Below are 22,130 nucleotides of genomic sequence, written 5' to 3' on the forward strand. Positions count from 1 at the left end.
ACAATTGTGTGTGTGTCTTCCAAGCAAGAAAGAAGTTTGATCACATCAACATGGGACTAACTGACACACTCCGCTTCACTGCAGGTCCGCAAGCCACGCCCACCCCCCACAGCCACAGAAGAGGAAAACTGTCCTTTCCCGGGCATGATAAAGTCTTAAATAATGTCAAACACGTAGCGTTACAATAACCAGGAAGATAAAGTGTTTGTCTCACACCTACTAATCAAGCATTCACATTTTGCCACAACACACATCGGGGAAAGTCCTATCTGGAAATACAGCCATATTAACTCCTAAACTGCCATTTTAACACACACTAAACCATCAGCACGCCTCCAATGCTTTCTCGTGGCCACGAGATACTTTCTCGTGGCCACGAGATACTTTCTCGTGGCCACGAGATACATGTCTAAAAAAAAAAAAATTCCCATGTCCCTTTAGGGGCTCCGTATGAACGAGTGTAAATAGGGGAGGGAGTTTTTTTGGGGTTGGTGCACTAATTGTACGTGTATCTTGTGTTTTTTATGTTATTTTTATTATATATATTTTTTAAATTTCTTGTGCGGCTCGGTACCAATCGATCCACGGACCGGTACCGCGGTTTAGACGACATTTTATGAAATGACAGACAAAGTGCTCTGTGATGAATCAAAGCCAATCCTACAATCAAAATGATGGCAAAATAACAATAGCATATGTTTATTTGATAACTATGGAGCAATACTTATAAATAAATTACAGCCAAATATGGCAAAATTTATCAACACAAAAGTTCTTACCTTTACAAAGGATAGTAAAAAAATATTTTCATCCAAAAAACATTTTTTTGTACAAGTTCACTCTATTTTTGCTGAATTTGGTATAATATCCATTTATTTTCTATAGTGCGTGTCTCCATTATGGTTGCAGGTAAGCTAGAGCTTATCCCCGCTGACTTTGAGTGAGAGGCAAGGTACACCCTGGATTGGTCACACACACAAGAACATGCAAACACGACACAAAGATGTTCCAACAAAGATTTGAACCATTGATCTCCTGACAGACCAATCTGAGTCATTGTATAATCAAATTAAGTAATCGGAATATTCTATTGACATTGTAAGTTTGTGTAAAATAATTTTATTTATTAAGTTGGCCGACACATTATCTTAAACTGAAAAAACACAAACATTATAATATGCAACAGGAAAATGCGGCAAATGCCAAAAACACTCGCAAATCCTAGAACAATAAACTGAACTGAACTGAAACACACATGCATGACAAAAAAAAATGCTACATCTCGGTACATAATGGAAGTTAGAAAATCAAGTTGGAAGTTAGCCTGGCAAGCAGGATATCTCTCAGGTCTGATGCCTGGCCAACTTCTATTTCTATACTAAACTTGCAGCATTTGCATCATGCATGTGTTTTGGGGTTTTAGGTGTGTTTTGTGGCTTTTGTAAAGTATGTAGCCTTTTCGTGTTGGTTTTGGATTATTTCTGTTTCGAAGCTTTAAACTTTGCTTAGCATTTTCACCAGCCAATTACCGTAATAAAAATACAGTATATTTTAAGATAATGTAACAATGTAACAACATAATAAACATACTTATTTTGTATTACATAAAATGGACACAGGGGTTAGCATGTTATCCTCACAGTCAGGACACTGATGTTTGGATCTTGCATGTTTCCGTGCATGCGACCATATATGAACACAATCTCAACATGTACTACTTTTCCAGTGTTCAAGGTAAAGGTAGTTTGAATTAATATTTTAAATTGTATTTGTTAAATATGCAATCAGATCAATGTGCAGTACACTCCTAGTATAGCATACACAGTATTTTACAATTAATTTTATACGACACTTGACATTCTATTTCCAGGGGACGCAAATGGCAGCAATTAGGTGGCATGACCCTCATAAACAATATACAAATATAACAATACTCAAAATCTGACGGTGTGCAAATATAACAATATATAATAAATTATATAAATGATGTAACAATAGAGAAAAAACACTTACAGATATCTATGAAAATAAACTGAGAAAACAAACAACCAAAAAAGACATTGACCAGACCACATGAGGCGAGTATAATTATTGATTCATGATTGATTTAGAATTGGCATCGATGAAATTGATCTTTTGAGTTGCCCTTACGGTTTGCTTCCTCGTGCACATGGGCGGCAAAGAACACGGTCTGCGTGTCCGCGCAGATAATAATAGCATTATATTTATAGTGTACATATAACTCATATTTTCGTTGACAACATTGGGAGACTGTTGGCAGCTTTTGCTCGCTATATTTGAGTGAGTCGTTTAAAAATTATGTCAAAATACCGCCACAGGCGGGTCTGTTATTTCAAAGCAAACACATTGAAAAACACATATTCACTCCGCCTGATGATGGAAGGATGATTTGACAACTTTCATTCGTACTATGTTGTTTAATTATGTGAGTTTATTGATGCAGAATATTCATTAAGATGCTCGCCATTGCTCCTCACTAGTCGGTCATTTTAACACGGAATGTGTTGTATATTCGGAGATTTAAAAAAAAACTCTTTAAGGTATGTTTTCTGAACTTTAGATTGAAATGTTGTCTTTAGCCTTGCAAAGGAATTCATGAAAAAAATAATCAGCATGTATTCGTGCGTATCCACGCAACAGCGCCGCAGAAAAATAAATGTGTTTTTTTGCACGGAGATGTTTAGTTTGGCGATGCAGTGTCAAGATGAAGCCGCGGACACATACAAACACCGGAACACAATCGATGACTCTGGTAAGAAGGCTTTTCTGTTGCATTTTATTCACTGTATGTTAGCAGATATGTTCGCGAATTGTGACTGTGAATGTGCATGTTTACACTTGGCTTCAGTAATGTGCGAATGACTCGCCCGAATATATATATATATAAATATATATACATAACCCCCAGCTCCAAATGACCGCGGTCGACCGGAGCAAACATGCAGCAATTCTTAACGTCCAAACGCCTTGAACACATAATTGTGACCAAAACCAAATGCAAACCAACACTATAAAATACACGCAACTGGAATATTATGTCATCCTATAAACGCTGCAGGATCAAAAACAAATGCAAAGGGAAACTGCTGCAATGCCAAAAACACATATGCAAGAAATTCTGCAAGTTCACTGAACACAATGTAAAGTTGGTAGAATGTAATAAATTCTGTTAATTCATGATTTTGGTCATGGCAGCACGGTGAAAACGGGGTTAGTGCGAGTGCCACACAATAAGAAGGTCCTGGATTCGATCACTGAGCCTGGGGTCTTTCTGTGTGGAATTTGACTGTGTGGGTACCCTCCAGGTTCTCCGGCTTCCTCCCACCTCCAAAGAGGTGATTGGCAACACTAAATTGGCCCTAGTGTGTGAATGAGAGTGTGAATGTTGTCTATCTGTGGCGACTCTTCCAGTGTGTACCTACCGCCGGAATGCAGCTGCACCCTCCGCTAGGGTTGGGTATCGTATGAATTCGAACGATTCCGATTCCGATTCTTTGTTTCGATTCCGATTCCTGATTATTCTCGATTCCGATTCTTTTAAGAGGCAGGGTCAAAAAAAAGTTTAGGATATTTTAAATGAGCTAGCTAACCTACAGTCTTTCTGAATTAAATAGTCTGACATTCTCCATCAATTTTAATTCTATTAACTTTTTATGAACTTTACTATAAATTCCTCACAGGGCTGTTTTCAACTAGAATATAAATATCAAATCTATGAACTTGAATATAAATATTATAAATTATGAATACATTTTCCCAGGGGTACACTTTCCTCAAGAGAGCTTTATTTTTGAAAACCTCATGAAAACACATTTACACACAAGTGTATGATGCTGCAGGAAACCTCATGAAAACACATTTACACACACAAGTGTATGATGCTGCAGGTACTTAAAAATGTTACCGTGCTCCCACTGATGGGCTAACCTGGTGCAATAAGAAACAACTTGCAAAACCCAGTCCAGATTAGCAGCAGGTACAGTATAAAATCAGAGACAGTTCTTGTTTAGGAAAATGACCATATCCGCCTTCTCAGGCAGGATGCGTGAGCGTTCTGGACAGATAGTGTCTCTTGCTGTGGAAAATACACGTTCGCTGGGTGTGGAAGAAGCTTGAACGCATAAATAGGAGAAAGCGAGATATGACAGCAAAGGATAAGTCTTTTGTTGGTTCCACCGGACCACCACCATGCAGCAGGGTCGTCAGACATAAGTATCGGTGGAACGTCCTGGTACATCTGCAGCTCTCTCTCCACTCGTTTCTTGAAGGACATGGAGCTCTGTTATTTCGCGGTTATTTCATTTTTTTTTGTAAAGTAAAGCCACACTTTCGACCGCCGACGCCCGCTATCCATGCTTGAGCTTGACTGACTCGCTCGGCTATGCTAACACTTCCGGCGGTGGGCGCTTCTTCGTTGGTGTTCAGCGGCTTCTTCGGCTGACATATTTTTTCCGGTCGGCGGACTGGTATCGAAAATAGGAATCGAAATTTAAACTTTTGAACGATTCCGGGAGAATCGGAAAGTTAGTCCCGGTTCCAATCGATACTCGATACTCGATACCCAACCCTACCCCCCGCCACTCCAAAAGGGAGAAGCGGTAGAAAATGGATTGATGGATGGATTTTGGTCGTGAAAATTGATTGCTTTATGATACTGTAACTTACTTTGTTTTAAGGCTTTAAACTTTTAAGCTTTTTACTTTACAATCCCCCAGTTCTGGTGTCCCTGCTAACCTGGGTGAACTTGCAAAATGTGTCTCATGCATGTGTTTTGAGGGGTTTCTGTTTTTTTTTTTTGCCATAATTTTTCTTTTTGGGTTTGCTTTTGTTTTTTATCCTGCATAGGGGGTGGGGTATACAGACCTGACTGGCTACTATTGGTGCAACTTTGTTATTTGAATGACGTTTTTTATTTTTACTTTGAAGGGCTGACTTCACAGATGACAAGATGTGTTACTAAGGATGTGAATCTTACAATGACTCACGATTCAATTCCATTTTGATTGTTGTGGTGACGATTTAATTCAGAATTGATTCTCGATCCAACACAATACTCAATTCAAACCGATTCTTGCAATATTTTGTTTGGTATGCAAGTTATAATAAAACATTTTCAAAACAGGTTACACGAGCAGATATCAACCTTACACTGATGTTTTTTTCAAGAGCTGCTGAGCAGATGGGAAGCTGTGCTGACATGCAAGTTAAACACAGTATATATTCATTCAAATAAGTATAACACAAATTAGTAAAACAACTGCATAACACTCATATAAGCAGAAGTGTGTGTACCGGGAAAAAAGTGTTAACAGTGTGGACGTTGCTGAGTGTTTGTACTTGTGGACTATCATACCATATTTGTTGGCCCTTAGACAATTTTCTATTCATAAAATAAATGCAATACAATATGATGCATGATTAAAGGCCTTCTGAAACCCACTACTACCGACCACGCAGTCTGATAGTTTATATATCAATGATAAAATCTTAACTGCAACACATGCCAATACGGCCGGGTTAACTTATAAAGTGCAATTTTAAATTTCCCGCTAAACTTCCGGTTGAAAACATCTATGTATGATGATGTATGCACGTGACGTCAATCGTTGAAACAGAAGTATTCGGACTCCATTGAATCCAATACAAAAAGCTCTGTTCTCATCTCAAAATTCCACAGTTTTCTGGACATCTGTGTTGGTGAATCTTTTGCAATTTGTTTAATGAACAATGGAGACGGCATAGAAGAAAGTTGTAGGTGGGATCGGTGTATTAGCGGCTGGCTCCAGCAACACAACCAGGAGGACTTTGACTTGGATAGCAGACGCGCTATCCGGCGCTATCCGACGCTAGCCGCCGACCGCACGGATGATCGGGTGAAGTCCTTCGTCGCACCGTCGATCGCTGGAACGCAGGTTGAGCAGATGAGGGCTGGCTGGCGTAGGTGGATAGCTAATGTTTTTAGCATAGCTCTGTGAGGTCCCGTTGCTAAGTTAGCTTCAATGGCTTCGTTAGCAACAGCCTTGTTAAGCTTCGCCAGGCTGGAAAGCATTAACCGTGAATACACGGTATAGTATTGTTGATTTTCTGTCTATCCTTCCAGTCAGGGGCTTATTTCTTTTGTTTCTATATGCAGTTAAGCCCTATGCTATCACGTTAGCTCCGTAGCTAAAGTGTTTCGCTGATGTATTGTCGTGGAGATAAAAGTCACTGTGAATGTCCATTTCGCGTTCTCGACTCTCATTTTCAAGAGGATATAGTATCCGAGGTGGTTTAAAATACAAATCCGTGATCCACAAGAAAAAGGAGAGAGAGTGGAAACCAATGAGCCAGCTTGTACCTAAGTTACGGTCAGAGCGAAAAAAGATGCGTCCTGCACTGCACTCTAATCCTTCACTCTCAAGTTCCTCATCCACGAATCTTTCATCCTGGCTCAAATTAATGGGGTAATCGTCGCTTTCTCGGTCCGAATCGCTCTCGCTGCTGGTGTAAACAATGGGGAAATGTGAGGAGCCTTTCAACCTGTGACGTCGGTACAGGCAAGGCTTTTTTTATCAGCGACCAAAAGTTGCGAACTTTATCGTCGATGTTCTCTACTAAATCCTTTCAGCAAAAATATGGCAATATCGCGAAATGATCAAGTATGACACATAGAATGGATCTGCTATCCCCGTTTAAATAAAACAAATTCATTTCAGTAGGCCCTTAAGGATACAATAAAAAGAGAAGACATCATAATATTGGAACAAGGTATCACACTAACAATGATAATTATTGAAATATATAATATTATTATTATAAAAACATGACACTGGCTTAACAAAATCTATTTTCTATGTTTTTAAGTATTGACAATACATCTACTAAAATGATGCTCAATTGGGAATGGGATTCCCATTCCCTTCCAATTCCATAATTAGCTTTTTTATTATAATTTGAATATTTATTGTTGAATGTTTATATTTATGATGACTTTATCCACATTATTGGAGTTTATTTATGAAAGATTGAATATTTTTTATATTTCATATTGTAGCAAGTTTGAATACCAACACAGTATTAACTTGCACTCTTAAATACTTTCATAACTGGCAATCTCAGATCAGCAATACCAAATACTACAATTTAAAGAAGCAGTGTGTGATGAGCAGTGTTTGGAAAAAATTTTTTTTTTTTAAATGTGATTATAGTTTTACAGTTACTCGTTACTTTGCAAAGCAATAATTGGATTACTAACATAATTATTCTTTAATATGTGTAATTTAATTACTAAGTAGGTAATAATTGAGTTAATAAAAAAAAAAAGAATACATGGGATATGAGGACAGCATGGTGGACGGGGGTTAGTGCATGTGCCTCACAATGCGAAGGTCCTGGGTTCGATCCCCGGGCTCCGGGTCTTTCTGTGTGGAGGTTGCATGTTCTCCCCGTGACTACGTGGGTTCCCTCCGGGTACTCCGGCTTCCTCCCACCTCCAAAAACATGCACCTGGGGATAGGTTGATTGGCTTCTTATTCTAACATGCCAGAGGCTGTTCACCTTGGAGACCTGCTGCGGATATGGGTACGGCCTGGCGCGAGATTTACACCTTCTCCCCTAGTGGCCCTAGTGTGTGAATATGAGTGTGAATGTTGTCTGTCTATCTGTGTTGGCCCTGCAATGAGGTGGCGACTTGTCCAGGGTGTACCCGCCTACCGCCCGAATGCAGCTGAGATCAGCACCCCCCGCAACCCCAAAAGGGACAAGCGGTAGAAAATGGATGGATGAACATGGCATATGCAGTTTAAAGATGTTTCATGAAAGCAGAGTGGTGCCTGTTGCCAAGTGACATGTGACGTTAGCAAGGGAGCCAGACAGAGCAGCGTTAGCTAGTTATGTTTGTTAGCTTTTGCGGGTTAGGGTTGTGCCATGGGATCACCTGTATCCCCAATAGTAGCAAACCTTTACATGGAGACATGGAAAAGAGAGCTCTGAGCTCTTTTAAGGGAACAGGACCAAGTCATTGAAACAAATATGTGGATGACGCATGGGTGAAAATCAGAAACCAAAAAGTGTAAGCCTTCACCGAGCACATTAACTCAGTGGACTAAACATCAAGTTCACACGTGAGGATGTCAGACACAACAAGTTGTCTTTTTGGACTATGATGTCCACGTTAGAGAAAACAGGGGCTTCTATGTCGGGGTTTATCGAAAACCCACACATACAAATCAACCAATACCTACTTATTTACTTATTGACTCACACCACCCACTGGAACACAAACTGGGCATTATCAGAACCTTACAACACAGATCTGATAATGTTCCTACCAGCCCACAGGCCAAAGAGAAAGAGTGTAAGCATTTGAGGGAAGCCCTCAAAACCTGTGGTTACCCCAGCTGGGCGTTTGTGAAAAGTGCATCCAGTACCAGAAATAACAAAAACAGAGTGGATGAGGAGGAAAAAGGTGACAGATGCAAAAATATTGTCATTCCATATGTATCAGGTCTATCTGAGAAGCTTGGAATAATTTTTAACCAACGCAAAATCCCAGTACACTTCAAACCAGGCAACACTTTGAGACAGAGACTAGTGTATCCTAACGACCGGATACACCACACCCACATTAACAATCTGCTGTATGCTATCCAGTGTAATTATGAATACACTGATTCATATATTGGGGAAATAAAACAACAACTAAGCCGACGCATGGCAAACTCTTCAGGCCAAGACTGAGCTGTCTACCTGCACCTCAGGGAGAAACAGCATTCCTCTGAGAATAAAAAATGACAGATTCTGGACAGGGAGGACAGATGGTACGAAAGAGGAGTGAGGGAAGCCTTTGACACCACCTGTCTCCTACACTGTCCTTTCAACCATTCCTAAAAGACTCAGCAATTTAAATGACAGAATGTTTCTAACATCAGTTAAAAACATTCTGGTTACAGAATGTGACCAGAATGTTTCTTGTGCCATTTGTTTACAACTGAAGGGAATGCTAACGTGGGTGATTCAGACTATTTTGGACTGGAAGTAGTTGATCCACAGCCATTGTTCTGCCACACAATACCGCAATGCTAACAAGGGGAAATTACACTTCAACGTGGCGTTGGCTTTGACAGTTAGGATTGCTTGTTTGCATCAAAACAGTTGTTTTTCTCACTATGATAGGGCAAAGCCATTCTTGCACAGGCACACCCTCCTGGTTTTGGAGTATAAATATTTGGGGTTTCGGCACCAGCCGCTAGACTAGATTTTACCAATCTAAGTCTAAGACTAGATCTGACCAATCTAAGTCTATGATCATGAACTGATGAAGTCTACTCAGATGAGAGGCGAAACGTCTTCTAAGACAAACCATATAGTTCAGTTGCGATCGATTGAATGCCCTGAGAAGTAAAGACAGTGAATTGATGAATGAATATGTCGTGTACCTATGTATGGGGTTCTTACTGTCATTCTCAAACAAGTTTTGTAGTCTGTTGGCATAAATACTTTCTTACCGTATTTTCCGCACCATAAGCCGCCCCGTGTTGTAAGCCGCACCTTCAATGAATGGCATATTTCAAAACTTTGTTTACCTATTAGCCGCCCCGTGTTATTAGCCGCACCTACGCTACGCTAAAGGGAATGTCAAAAAAACAGTCAGATAGGTCAGTCAAACTTTAATAATATATTACAAACCAGCGTTCTAACAACTCTGTTCACTCCCAAAATGTAATGTGCAAATGTGCAATCACAAAAATAGTAACACTCAAAATAGTGCAGAGCAATAGCAACATCAATAACTCAATGTTGCTCGAACGTTAATGTCACACAACACACAAAATAAACATTTAAAGCTTACTTTCTGAAGTTATTACTCATCCACAAATCACTCGAATTCTTCTTCTTCGGTGTGCTTCACTTGTTTTTTGACACCATCGATGATGTGGACGCGCATGCAGTCATAGATCAACAGGGACAGAGCTGCGTGAAAAAAGTCACCTGGTCTCTTCGCTCATCTTTTCTTCATCCATCCATCCCTTCGAGTTAGCTTTCATGATGACGCCGGCTGGAAAGTTCTTTTTTGGCAAGGTCTTCCTTTTGAATATTACCGTGGGTGGAAGTTTCTGGCCGTTAGCATGGCAAGCTAGAACCACAGTAGGACGACTTCTCATTCCCTGTGGTGCGAATATTCACCGTACGTGCTCCCGTTGTATCCACAGTGCGGTTCACATGAATATCAAAAGTCAGTGGAACCTTGTATGCGTGTCTCTTAGTAGGAGACATTTTGTGGTCTTTACAGAAACACACATATGAAATGAAACGTAATATCCGTGCGCTTCTTCTTCTACGGGGGCGGGTGCTCACCTTGGTGGTTGCTTACAGTAGAAGAAGAAGCGCTTCTTCTTCTATGGGAGCGGTTGCTTACCATAGAAGAAGAAGCGCTTCCTCTTTTATGGGGAAAAAAGATGGCGGCTGTTTACCGTAGTTGCGAGACCTAAAATTTATGAAAATAAATATTAATATTAATCCATATATAAGGCGCACCGGGTTATTAGCCGCACTGTCTGCTTTTGAGAAAAATTGTGGTTTTTAGGTGCGGCTTATGGTGCGGAAAATACGGTACTTGTATTTTAAGACACTTTAGTTGGTGACTTGTCTGAACAAATTCTGTGATTATTTTCCTCTAAATTCATCTCACTGTTCTATTCTCAGACGCTCCCACACTTAACGTCAAGCTGGATGAACTCAACATCATGAGGAGGAGCGACAACTATTGGCCAGTTCCTGGCGAGGAGAAGACCCCGGATTCAAATAACCCCAAGACCCTGAATGACAGTTCAATAGTAAGACATTTCTTTCTTGACTAGGTAGTGTTTGTCTAATGACTTGGGGCCCTCTTCTTCCATGCGTGTAAGAGGGAAGAGGTGCACAGTTGCGTAGATTCTGTCCATGCGGGATTCTTCCCGTCGACGTATTGTAAGTCTGTCACTACGTGCTTTTAGGGTGGATCAATCCTAAAATGTCGGTGTTCCTGTCAAATCTGGCTCTGCTGGTATTCTCCCATTGACTTAAGCACTTTTTCTCATTATGCGCTTATGAGCCTGCAATAAGTACAGTGCCCCGGGAATGTGAAACATTAGTTGAGATGCTGTGTTCACTACACGTAGTAACATAGAAACTTTCGGAAAGCTATCAAATCTATCCTGATCACTTCAATCAGAGACACCTGGAAACATCCATTAAGATTAGTATAAATGGATCCTAATGTTACTTTGAAATAAAAATTCTAAACCAAAATTCCATTGTTTACCTGGCTGTGGCTGTGTTTGTGTGGGAGAGGAGTATTTTGGGACAACAGCGTAACGTAAGGCGACTGTGCATATCGGCCGCATTCGAACTTTCGAGGGCTTACCAACGTGCCAACATAGCACGATTTTGCCTGGACTGTGAAGCCAACCAAATAAAAAGTTGTTGTCGGCCAGAATCACGCCACATTGATCATCAAGATTGCAGGAAACAGAATTAGAGAAGAATATAACCCATTAAACACTGTCACTCTCATCCTTGTATACCCATGCAAAAACATGCACACACACACACATACATACACACACACACACACAAGTAAGAGAATGAGAAACGTCCTCACAGCGTAGAAAAACAATTAAGTGGTCTTTTAGGACAGAGAGGTCCAGATAAAGCCGTGATGATCCGTAAAGTTGAAAAACATAACATCTAATACTTAAAGGCGAACTGCATTTGTTTTGGAATTTTGCCTACCGTTCACAAGCATTATGAAAGACATGACGACGGATGTATTTTTAATACATTGTAAATATTAAATAAATGTGATCAAAAGTCCACTTACAATGGAGCCTATGGGAGCACCTCTATTCTGCCCAGGTAACAAGTGAACGTTATGTGAACGTTAGGAGAACGTAGTGGCATTGTTCTGGGAACGTTAGTTTGTAACGTTCAAAGAACGTGAGGTTGTGGAGTTCTTGCTTGGTTAGCAGAACGTTAGCCAAGAACGTTTGGCTAGAACGTTTAGGGAACTGTTTAGGAACATGCTATTTACTTCTGTTTTTGTGCTATATTGTCAGGAATAACACTCAAACAGAAATTTCAACTCTAATTCTTTATTAGTGATAATTATAATACAATAGAAATGGAATGCAGTGGTCTTGGTCGTGCGCGTCAGTGTACTCCTGCCCCTTCTTGTTGGTTCTCTTCCTGGAAGTAAATAATTATAGATATTCACAAATACAACAAAGACAGCACTGGAATGTAGATTAATTGAATTCAATTAAAACATGGCATAATTTACTCCTCGTTTACCTGCTCAATGCTCACTGGTCTCACTAGTCCGTTTGCTTGGTTCTTTTCCCTTTCCCTGTTTTCTTCTTCGCGCTTCCTGCAAGTAGTTATAATCGCAAATTCAACAAAGAACTGGGATCTTAATGAATTAAAATGAAGAATTGGCATAATTACTTCTCATTTACCTGGTCACTCATCTCACTGTCACTCTCACTGTCCGTTTTCTTGGCTGTATCCTTGTTCTTCGCCGTCGCTTCTTGCAAGTATTTATAATTGCAAATTCAACACAGAACTGGGATCTTCATGAATTGAATTCAATCAATGTCAATGTTTATTTATATAGCCCTAAATCACAAGTGTCTCAAAGGGCTGTTAAAAAATTGGCATAATTACTGTGGTGGTACCGGGTAGAAGGAGACGGCACTGAGGCTGGGAGAGCGTTTAGCCTGGGGCGTATTTATTCAAAAGGGAAATTCTATATTTCTATATAAATATATATATATTATTATATATATATAATTTACATAATATATTATATTGTATAATATATTATATTGTATAATATATTATGATATTATATTACATATTATATATTATATATATCAATATATGTATATATCAGATGTGTATGTAACCAAACAGGAAATGGGTGTCAGACTATGTGTAGAATTTAACTGGAGGGTTTTACCGTAAGTGTTGGAGGTGCGTGTTGAGAGGAGCGGTGCTGTCAGACAAGGGCAAGGCAGGCAGGGTTTATCCAGGGGCGGAAGCGTGGTCGGGAGGCAGGAGAGAGTCGTCGTAGTCCGGGGGCAAGCGAGGAGTCGAGAACCAGGAAGCACGAGGAAGACAGGGAAGATCCAGGAGCGCACAACACACAGCGTGAGTCGGGGACGCACACAGGGAGCTGCGGGGTGAGGGAGGACACGACAATTAGCGCAGCAAAAAAAACACAGAGATCAGGATCAAAAAGGCAACTAGGAAGCTGGAGACGAGCTTACGGTATGATGTACAGATTGCTACGTTCTGGCAAAGGATCTCTGGTGGCGGTTGTTTAAGTAGTCGTCCCTCTCATCAGTGTGTTGATTGAAGATGGAACGCAGCTGCCTGCAGCAGCTTGAGTGACGCGCGAGCCAGCGCGCTTGGAGGCGCGCTCAGCGCGGCTCCCAGATGATTGCGCACTAGTGTGCGCCTGGGCCGTGACAGTACCCCCCACCTTATGAGAGACTCCAGACGAGCTACGGGGTGCATCCGGATTGGCATGGTAAAAATCTTCTAGAAGAGAGGGGTCCGCGAGGTAGGAGGCCGGCACCCAGGATCGGTCCTCCGGTCCATAGCCTTCCCAGTCGACCAGGTAGACCAACCCTCTACCCTGCCGACGAACCCTGAGGATCTCCTTAACTGTCCAAACCCGATCACCGCTATTGAGGACCCTGGGAGGAGGGGGGGAAGGGGTGGGGGGTGAGAGAGGGCTGATAGACACAGGCTTAAATGGGACACATGAAAACTTGGGTGGATCTTCATGGAAGATGGGAGAGAGAGATGAACAACAGCAGGGTTGACAATGGCGTTGATGGGGAAAGGTCCCACGTAGCGGGGTGCCAATTTAGAGGACTGTACCTCGAGGTGGAGGTCCTTGGCCCGTAACATCACCTGCTGCCCGGGCTGATAGGAGGGTGCCAGGATGCGGTGCCAGTCGGCATTGCGGCGCATCCTGTCCGATGTCTTCACTAAGGCAGCCCGAGCAGTCCTCCAAATGGTCTGGCAGCGTTTAAGGTGGGCCCGGGTGGAAGGTACCGCTGCCTCGACCTCTTGCTGTAAAAACATGGGTGGTTGGTAGCCTAGAGAGCACTCGAAAGGGGACATACCTGTGGCGGAACTGGTCATGGAGTTAAAGGCATACTCCACCCAGGGTATGTATTTGCTCCAGTGAGAGGGTTGGCGGGCGGCGACGCAGTGGAGCATTGTCTCTAACCCCTGGTTGGCTCTCTTTGCTTGTCCGTTACTCTGTGGGTGATATCCAGAGGTGAGGCTGACCGTTGCCCCAATTCCCTTGCAGAATGACTGCCACACACGGGAGGTGAACTGGGGGCCACGGTCAGAAAGGATGTCCTGGGGAATGCCGTGGAGTCTGACCACATGTCGGATGAGTAAATCGGCAGTCTCAGCTGCAGAGGGAAGCTTGGGGAGGGGGACAAAATGTGCAGCCTTGGAGAATCTATCAATTATGGTTAGGATAGTGGTATTACCTTGGGAGGTGGGGAATCCGGTCACAAAATCCAGAGCAATGTGAGACCAGGGTCGACCAGGAATAGGTAGGGGGTGTAAGAGTCCCGCCGGAGGGCTGTGGGAAGCCTTGTTGCGGGCACACGTGGAACAAGCGGCGATGAACCCTCTGGTGTTGGTCTCCATAGATGGCCACCAGAATGAGCGCCGGATAAATGATAGCGAGCGGTGGACCCCCGGGTGGCAAGCGAAGATACTGGAGTGACCCCAGTCCAGTACCTTGGATCGAAGGTCAGGTGGAACAAACAGTCTGTTGGGGGGTCCACCACCCGGTCCCGGGTTCACGAGGAGTGCCGCTTTTACCCGTGCCTCGATCTCCCAGGTGACCATCCCCACCACCCGGGCAGGGGGAAGAATGGGTTCCGCTGAGTGTGTGCTGATGGTCTCCACCGAGAACTGTCTGGAGAGGGCATCAGCCTTTGTATTGCGGGAGCCTGGTCTGAATGAGAGCGTGTAGTCAAATCTACTAAAAAATTGTGTCCATCGTGCCTGACGGTCATTAAGTCTCTTGGCAGAGCGAATATGGATGAGGTTGCGATGATCGGTGAGTACCAGGAACGGATGTTTTGCCCCCTCCAGCCAGTGTCTCCACTCAGTTAGGGCGTCGTGTACTGCCAGCAGTTCCCGATTTCCTGTGTCGTAGTTGCACTCCGATGGTGTGAGTCTTCTGGAAAAAAATGCACATGGATGCAAGACATTATTCTCTCGGGCACGCTGGGAGAGTACTGCCCCGATACCCGAATCTGATGCGTCCACCTCGACGATAAATGGACAATCAGGATTGGGGTGGACGAGCACAGGTGCGGAGGTGAAGCTCCTCTTCAGCCCCTGGAAGGAGACACTAGCTTCCTTGGTCCATTGAAATAGGATGAGGGTGGAAGTGAGGTTATGGAGAGGAGCGGCCACCTTACTGTAGTCCTTTATGAAGCGGCGGTAGAATCCTGCGAAGCCCAGAAAGCGTCTCAACTCAGTCCGTGTGGAGGGCTGTGGCCACTCCATTATTACCTCGACCTTCTTGGGGTCCGCCTTCATGTGTCCCTTTTGTATAATGTGACCAAGAAACTTAACTGAAGAATTGTGGAACTCACATTTCTCGGCCTTGACGAACAGGCGGTTCTCCAGTAGACGCTGCAGGACCAGTCGGACATGCTGTTGGTGTTCCTGTAGGGTTTTAGAAAATATAAGAATGTCATCAAGGTACACCACCACAAACTGGTCCAACATGTCCCGCAGTACGTTGTTGACCAGGGCCTGGAAAACCGCCGGGGCGTTTGTCAGGCCGAAGGGCATTACCCTGTACTCGAAGTGGCCCAGGTGCGTATTGAAGGCTGTCTTCCATTCGTCCCCCTTCCTGATGCGTACCAGGTGGTACGCGTTGCGGAGATCCAATTTACTGAAAACTGTGGCGGGTGCGAGTGGCTCGAAGGAAGAACTCAGGAGGGGGAGGGGGTATCTGTTCTTGATCGTGATGTTATTTAGTTGGCGGTAGTCAATACAGGGGCGTAGAGATCCGTCCTTCTTGCCCACAAAGAAGAATCCTGCTGCCACCGGGGACTTAGAGGGAGTAATGATGCCGGAGGCGAGAGAGTCCGAAATGTAGTCCTGCATGGCCGTATCGGGCAGTTCCTAATCACATGACCTGCCACCCCGCAGTAGAGACAGAGGTGTTGCCGGAAGCGCCTCTCCCGTTCTTCGGCTGCCAGGCGGGATCTGCCTAGCTGCATGGGATCATCCGTGCCGGTGGCCCCATTGGCCGATAGTGGTGGCCACATGACAGCGGGCGTTCTGGTGCGAGCACTTGGGCTTGACCTGCTGTGCGCTCGCTCTGCAGCTCGCTCGATTAGTCTTTGGAGAGCGAGGTCAATTAAGGCCCGGTAGGACGTTGGTCGGTCCCGAAGAAGTCCGTCCTTCACTGAGTCACTGAGCCCGCGTCGGTACGCGCTCTGGAGTGCCTTGTCCCCCCACCCGCTATCAGCTGCGAGGGTGCGAAACTCCAGGGTGTATTCAGCAACGGAGCGGGATCCCTGCTGAATGGAGTGGAGGTGGGAGGCGGCACCCCCCCCCCCCCCCGTCCCCCCCCCCCCCGTCCACTGGGTGGTCAAAAACAGCCCGGAACTCGGCACGGAACTCGGCACGGAAGGCTGAGTAGTCAGTAGTCAGTCCGTTGCTCTGGTTGATTGCCGCTGTGGCCCATCGCAGCGCTCTGCCTGACAGGAGGGAAAACAGGAAGGCAATCTTGGCCCCATCAGACGAGTAGCGAGAGGGCTGGTGCTGAAATATGAGCTCGCACTGGACCAAAAATCCCCGGCAGAGTTCAAAATCTCCCTCAAATGTCTTGGGTGTGGCAATCTTGGGTTCCCTGGGGAGGGAGGTGTTCCATGTTGTGGCCGCCGCTGAGGCAGCCGCGGAGGCACCCGTATCCAGCGCAGGTGTAGGGGGGGTTCTTGGCTCAATGGTGTCCAGCCTTGACAGCAGGTTGGTAAAGGCAGCATTAAGCTGGGTCTCCAAGTGATCGAAGCGAGACTGTTGCTGCCGGACAATAGTGTACACGGTGGGAAGATCAGGGTTCGTGGGGGGTCGGGGAGAGGAAGTGGAGCGAGCTCTTCCTGTGCCGTCTGGTTCCGACATGGCCAGAACGTACTGTGATGGTACCGGGTAGAAGGAGACGGCACTGAGGCTGGGAGAGCGTTTAGCCTGGGGCGTATTTATTCAAAAGGGAAATTCTATATTTCTATATAAATATATATATATATATTATTATATATATATAATTTACATAATATATTATATTGTATAATATATTATGATATTATATTACATATTATATATTATATTATATATATCAATATATGTATATATCAGATGTGTATGTAACCAAACAGGAAATGGGTGTCAGACTATGTGTAGAATTTAACTGGAGGGTTTTACCGCAAGTGTTGGAGGTGCGTGTTGAGAGGAGCGGTGCTGTCAGACAAGGGCAAGGCAGGCAGGGTTTGTCCAGGGGCGGAAGCGTGGTCGGGAGGCAGGAGAGAGTCGTCATAGTCCGGGGGCAAGCGAGGAGTCGAGAACCAGGAAGCACGAGGAAGACAGGGAAGATCCAGGAGCGCACAACACACAGCGTGACTCGGGGACGCACACAGGGAGCTGCGGGGTGAGGGAGGACACGACAATTAGCGCAGGAAAAAAAAACACAGAGATCAGGATCAAAAAGGCAACTAGGAAGCTGGAGACGATCTTACGGTACGATGTACAGATTGCTACGTTCTGGCAAAGGATCTCTGGTGGCGGTTGTTCAAGTAGTCGTCCCTCTCATTGATTGAAGATGGAACGCAGCTGCCTGCAGCAGCTTGAGTGACGCGCGCGTCACTCAAGCTTGGAGGTGCGCTCAGCGCGGCTCCCAGATGATTGCGCACTAGTGTGCGCCTGGGCCGTGACAATTACTTTATCATATACCTGGGCATTCATCTCACTGTCACTCTCACTGTCCGTTTTCTTGGCTTTATCCTTGTTCTTAGCCGTCGCTTCCTGCAAGTATTTATAATTGCAAATTCAACACAGAACTGGGATCTTCATGAATTGAATTAAAAAATTGGCATAATTACTTCATCATTTACCTGGTCACTCATCTCACTGTCACTCTCACTGTCCGTTTTCTTGGCTTTATCCTTGTTCTTCGCTGTCGCTTCCTGCAAGTATTTATAATTGCAAATTCAAAACAGAACTGGGATCTTCATGAATTGAATTAAAAAATTGGCACAATTACTTTATCATTTACCTTGTCACTCATCTCACTGTCACTCTCACTGTCCGTTTTCTTGGCTTTATCCCTGGTCTTCGCCGTCGCTTCCTGCAAGTATTTATAATTGCAAATTCAACACAGAACTGGGATCTTCATGAATTGAATTAAAAAATTGGCATAATTACTTTATCATTTACCTGGTCACTCATCTCACTGTCACTCGAGTGATAGTGAGATGAGTGACCAGGTAAACGGACAGTGAGATGTCACTGTCCGTTTTCTTGGCTTTATCCTTGTTCTTCGCCGTCGCTTCCTGCAAGTACTTATAATTGCAAATTCAACACAGAACTGGGATCTTCATGAATTGAATTAAAAAATTGGCATAATTACTTTATCATTTACCTGGTCACTCATCTCACTGTCACTATCTCTGTTCTTTTGCTTGTTTCTTTTTCCTTTTTTGCCCTCCCTCTTAATTCCTCCTCTTCTCCTGCAAGTAGTTATAATTGCAAATTCAAAAGACATGCAGTGGAACTTCAATAAAATGGAATTAAAAATTGGGATATCTTATCTTCTCCGTACCTCAAATTTTGAACCTCCCTTTCGAAAAGTGGCCAGTTCAGGACCTCTCCAAGCTCACAATCCACTTCAGCTGTGGTCGTCTGCTTGTAAACACCCCTGCATGCCTCTGGAATCACCAGCACAATTTAGAATTCCCTTTAGAATAAATACTGTAATAATAACAGCTAGATCGACCTTGTGAGCATACATGCAACATATGTTCAAAGATGCAAACCTATTATTAACACTTACTATTTATTATTCTGTAAAGGGGCAAGTCCTCAAACGCCACTTTTCCTGTCTTTCCACGGAGGCCAAGCTGCTCCAGGACTTTGTTTGTGGCAATTTTCCTCAGCATTGTCCTCACCGTGTCTGCCAAATTCTGCCCACCAAGAGCAGTAAGCTTTCACCTATACAAATAAATAAACAACAATATTATACTTTATTAGAACATGTTTTTTGATAACTGAGCAAGATAATTTTGCAGTGGGGAATTAAAACTAATTACCAGCTGCTTTCTGAGCAGAAGATCAGTGTCGAGCCGTTCACAGAAGGCCTTCAGCTGCTCAAGAGTCTCGAAAGGCTTCTCAATGAGATCTTGAACATCCACAGCCTCTGGCCCCACAGACTGTGCTGCCAGCCTTCTCAGCATGCGCATAATTTCTCCCTGGTTCTCAAGTATATTTTGAACTTTCATGTTCAACTGGAAAACTGCAAAGACAACAAAAGTCAAAGAGGTAATTCGTATTACTGCCCGTTGTAACAGCCTGTTTAACACCACCTATCAACAGTTAAATAGCCAACTAAAGTTCACTGTCAAGGGCATTCCTGCTGCTTCTTGGAGCGGTCTGGTACTGGCTGGAGTGGTCTGGTACTGGCTTGAGCTGGATGCATTATTCCTGTCTGGACTGAGCCTGGAAGTGCTGCTTCTCGCTGGGCTGTGAGGTCGGCCTGGATGCCTTGGAGTGGTCTGGTATTGGCTGGTACTGGCTGAAGTAGTCTGGTACTCGCTGGAGATTGGAAAGTTAAATGGTGGGAGCTCTGGCAGTGGGGGTGCCTGGACGAGGATCTGTGGTTTCTCTTTTCTGCACTTCTTTTTTGGCCGAATTTCCTCTTCGTCTAAACCAACGAAGACAATACAATTTATGCACCACTAAGTAGTGTTTGAGTATTGTAAGTAAACAGTCTTTGAAAAGTGACTATACCGCCAGCATCAAACACATCTTCCTCATCGTTTCTATAACGTTCAGGGGTGATGTAGCTCCGTTTGGTTGACACTTCTTCTTCTGGGCTCGAAAACATTTCAGCTTGTTTTTCGTATTGAAGGGCCTTGTCAAAGTCTTCTGCAAAATTTCAAAGTATGCTGATGACTCAAGATTAATCTAACTTATGTTGTTTAAAATATACATGATATGACTTTGACAATATTCCCTTACCAGTCAATGTTTTCCTGAAAACCCGAATTGGCAGCCTATCCCAGACTTCTTTGTCAGGAATCTCAGCCTTCCGGATTCTGGAGTGGGTAGGATTTGGCCTTGGCCAATAGCAGAAGCTATTCTGAAGATAAAATAATCCAGTCATGATGAATGACATAATAATGAATAATAAGCTACAATATTATGCTTATGCACAGTACTTTTCAGAAAAAGTAATAACCTTTCCATCATCTTCTGTCCATATGGTTGGGACAACAACGACTGAACGTTCACCAAGGAACTCAACGACCACAAAAGGAGCCATCTGGAAAACTTTCTTGAGTAGCTTCAAAAGGCTGTCCAATGCATTATGTTTGACATGATATTCGGTTGCCCACAAACTCAAATGATCTTCAAAGCAGTCACTATCACTCTCATTTTCTGAATCAGATGACAGGGTGACATGATGGTAGATTAGTCTCCAATCAGCATCATTTTCATCATTCTCATCACTATCAGGGCCACTGTAGGTGGCATTGTCAGCACCCGCGGCAGTTCAGGAAGTAGTCTCCGCAGCATCCATGTACTGAAGTGTTGTCACTGTTTCTGGAGTTGATAAGATTGTCGTGTCATTCTCTTGCTCGCTATCATCACTCTCTAATTCTAAAGTTGACTGTCGGCATTGTTTCTTCAAATGCCTAGTTGTGGCAGCCCATCTACGCTTATAAGCCCTCTGTTGAAACTTCTTCATTGTGTTTATTCTATAAAAAACCCCAAGGAAAATGGGTTGCCCTATTATCGCCCACACGGAACTATAACGTTCACGGAACGTTCAGGCAGCATTCGTGCCATATGGACCTCAAACCATGACACTGACGGGGCAAATTATTGTTTAACTAGGCTACAGATAGATCCACTCTTCTTCAGAAGTCATTCGATGGTCTTTGGTCAGTTTGGAAACTTTATAACAGCCAACCTGCACGAGAAATGTATGCTAGTTAGCGCCGGCCGTTGAGCATGGCGCGCATTTGACACAACGCTAAAACCGTAAAATGGTCTGAAATTAATCATGTAGGTTGGAAATTGTTATACAAAAACATGCTTCGTATTTCACTCTTTCTATCTACTTACATGTGATAAATGGATGGCGCACCCAATTGCCTGAATATCGGGATCCTGGAATTTGCTGCTTAGCCTTCGTCCTTCTTTGTCTCACGGAACAGCTTCAACGCGCATGCGTGCAGCCTTCTTCTTCTTCTTCTTTTGATATTTTATGGCGGTTGGCAAGCAACCTTGTGGTGTGCATTACTGCCACCTACTGTGCGTGCAGCCTTGACTCAGCCGACGTCAGATTGTTCACAAAACACAACACGTTCGCAGAACGTTAGGGAAACGTTACAACATACTGTATAAAAAGTAAATTTGCGAAAAAAACACTTCTAAAAGCCTAACAGTCGCTGTTTCCATTGCAGGCAAATTATATTTGGTAGTGTGTGTCAGATAGTTTTTGATATGTTCTAAGAATGTTCTTAGAACGTTCTCATCTTGCATAACCAAAAGAGAACCATACAGTAACGTTACGTTAACGTTAGGTGTTACCTGGGTGCTCATAAAGCCCTTAAAAAACATCCAAACACCCCCATTAGGGTTTTTTATACACTATGTAAGTATATATGTAATGTAGTAACGGGCACATTTATAATAACATTTAATATTTACGTATTTTGTTCATTTTAAGCATACGCAGCGCATTAATTTCAAAAATGCATCACAGCGTTCGCTTTTTTTTTTCAACTGCATCACTGATTACTACTCACTGCAGA

General features: G+C 43.5%; 3 protein-coding genes and 1 long non-coding RNA gene across 4 annotated transcripts in view; 2 read left to right on the forward strand and 2 right to left on the reverse strand.

The window, feature by feature from the left end:
• LOC133645307 (uncharacterized) overlaps positions 1 to 145 on the forward strand; it is a 26,814-nt gene extending 26,669 nt beyond the window's left edge. The window contains exon 3 of the long non-coding RNA XR_009824971.1: positions 85 to 145. This is a non-coding gene — a long non-coding RNA (uncharacterized LOC133645307). The remainder of the gene's footprint in view (positions 1 to 84) is intronic.
• Positions 146 to 2,508: 2,363 nt separating this feature from the next.
• The window catches only part of LOC133645308 (anoctamin-1-like), a 195,375-nt gene continuing 175,753 nt past the window's right edge, over positions 2,509 to 22,130 (forward strand). Inside the window, exons 1-3 of the mRNA XM_062040192.1 lie at positions 2,509 to 2,561; positions 2,706 to 2,773; positions 10,705 to 10,835. Coding sequence (XP_061896176.1) covers positions 2,521 to 2,561; positions 2,706 to 2,773; positions 10,705 to 10,835 — 240 coding nt within the window. The 5' untranslated portion in view covers positions 2,509 to 2,520. The remainder of the gene's footprint in view (positions 2,562 to 2,705; positions 2,774 to 10,704; positions 10,836 to 22,130) is intronic.
• On the reverse strand, positions 17,922 to 18,745 carry LOC133645303 (uncharacterized membrane protein YrrS-like). The gene is made up of 5 exons (XM_062040187.1): positions 18,734 to 18,745; positions 18,546 to 18,653; positions 18,368 to 18,439; positions 18,207 to 18,278; positions 17,922 to 18,117 (listed from the first exon to the last, which is right to left on the reverse strand). Exons 1-5 carry the CDS (start codon positions 18,743 to 18,745, stop codon positions 17,956 to 17,958), a joined length of 426 nt encoding a protein of 141 aa, XP_061896171.1. The 3' UTR covers positions 17,922 to 17,955.
• On the reverse strand, positions 18,516 to 20,440 carry LOC133645310 (uncharacterized). The gene is made up of 8 exons (XM_062040193.1): positions 20,329 to 20,440; positions 20,098 to 20,235; positions 19,772 to 20,011; positions 19,401 to 19,603; positions 19,145 to 19,302; positions 18,914 to 19,019; positions 18,734 to 18,821; positions 18,516 to 18,644 (listed from the first exon to the last, which is right to left on the reverse strand). The coding sequence occupies exons 2-5, from the start codon at positions 20,192 to 20,194 to the stop codon at positions 19,174 to 19,176; spliced, it is 669 nt and encodes a 222-aa protein (XP_061896177.1). The 5' UTR covers positions 20,195 to 20,235; positions 20,329 to 20,440; the 3' UTR covers positions 18,516 to 18,644; positions 18,734 to 18,821; positions 18,914 to 19,019; positions 19,145 to 19,173.

This window comes from Entelurus aequoreus, unplaced genomic scaffold, assembly GCF_033978785.1.
Source record: "Entelurus aequoreus isolate RoL-2023_Sb unplaced genomic scaffold, RoL_Eaeq_v1.1 HiC_scaffold_36, whole genome shotgun sequence".
Taxonomy (NCBI): domain Eukaryota; kingdom Metazoa; phylum Chordata; class Actinopteri; order Syngnathiformes; family Syngnathidae; genus Entelurus; species Entelurus aequoreus.

Excerpts from the sequence above, each read along its gene's own strand:
- LOC133645303 (XM_062040187.1), bottom strand. Across the intron at positions 18,279-18,367 it reads ACAGTGAGATGAGTGACAAG|GAAGCGACAGCGAAGAACAA; the intron begins GTAAATGATAAA and ends AAATACTTGCAG. Across the intron at positions 18,118-18,206 it reads ACAGTGAGATGAGTGACCAG|GAAGCGACGGCTAAGAACAA; the intron begins GTAAATGATGAA and ends AAATACTTGCAG.
- LOC133645310 (XM_062040193.1), bottom strand. The coding sequence starts at position 20,194 with ATGTTTTCGAGCCCAGAAGAAGAAGTGTCAACCAAACGGAGCTACATC. Across the intron at positions 20,012-20,097 it reads AGATGTGTTTGATGCTGGCG|ACGAAGAGGAAATTCGGCCA; the intron begins GTATAGTCACTT and ends TCGTTGGTTTAG. Across the intron at positions 19,303-19,400 it reads TTCTGCTCAGAAAGCAGCTG|GTGAAAGCTTACTGCTCTTG; the intron begins GTAATTAGTTTT and ends TTATTTGTATAG.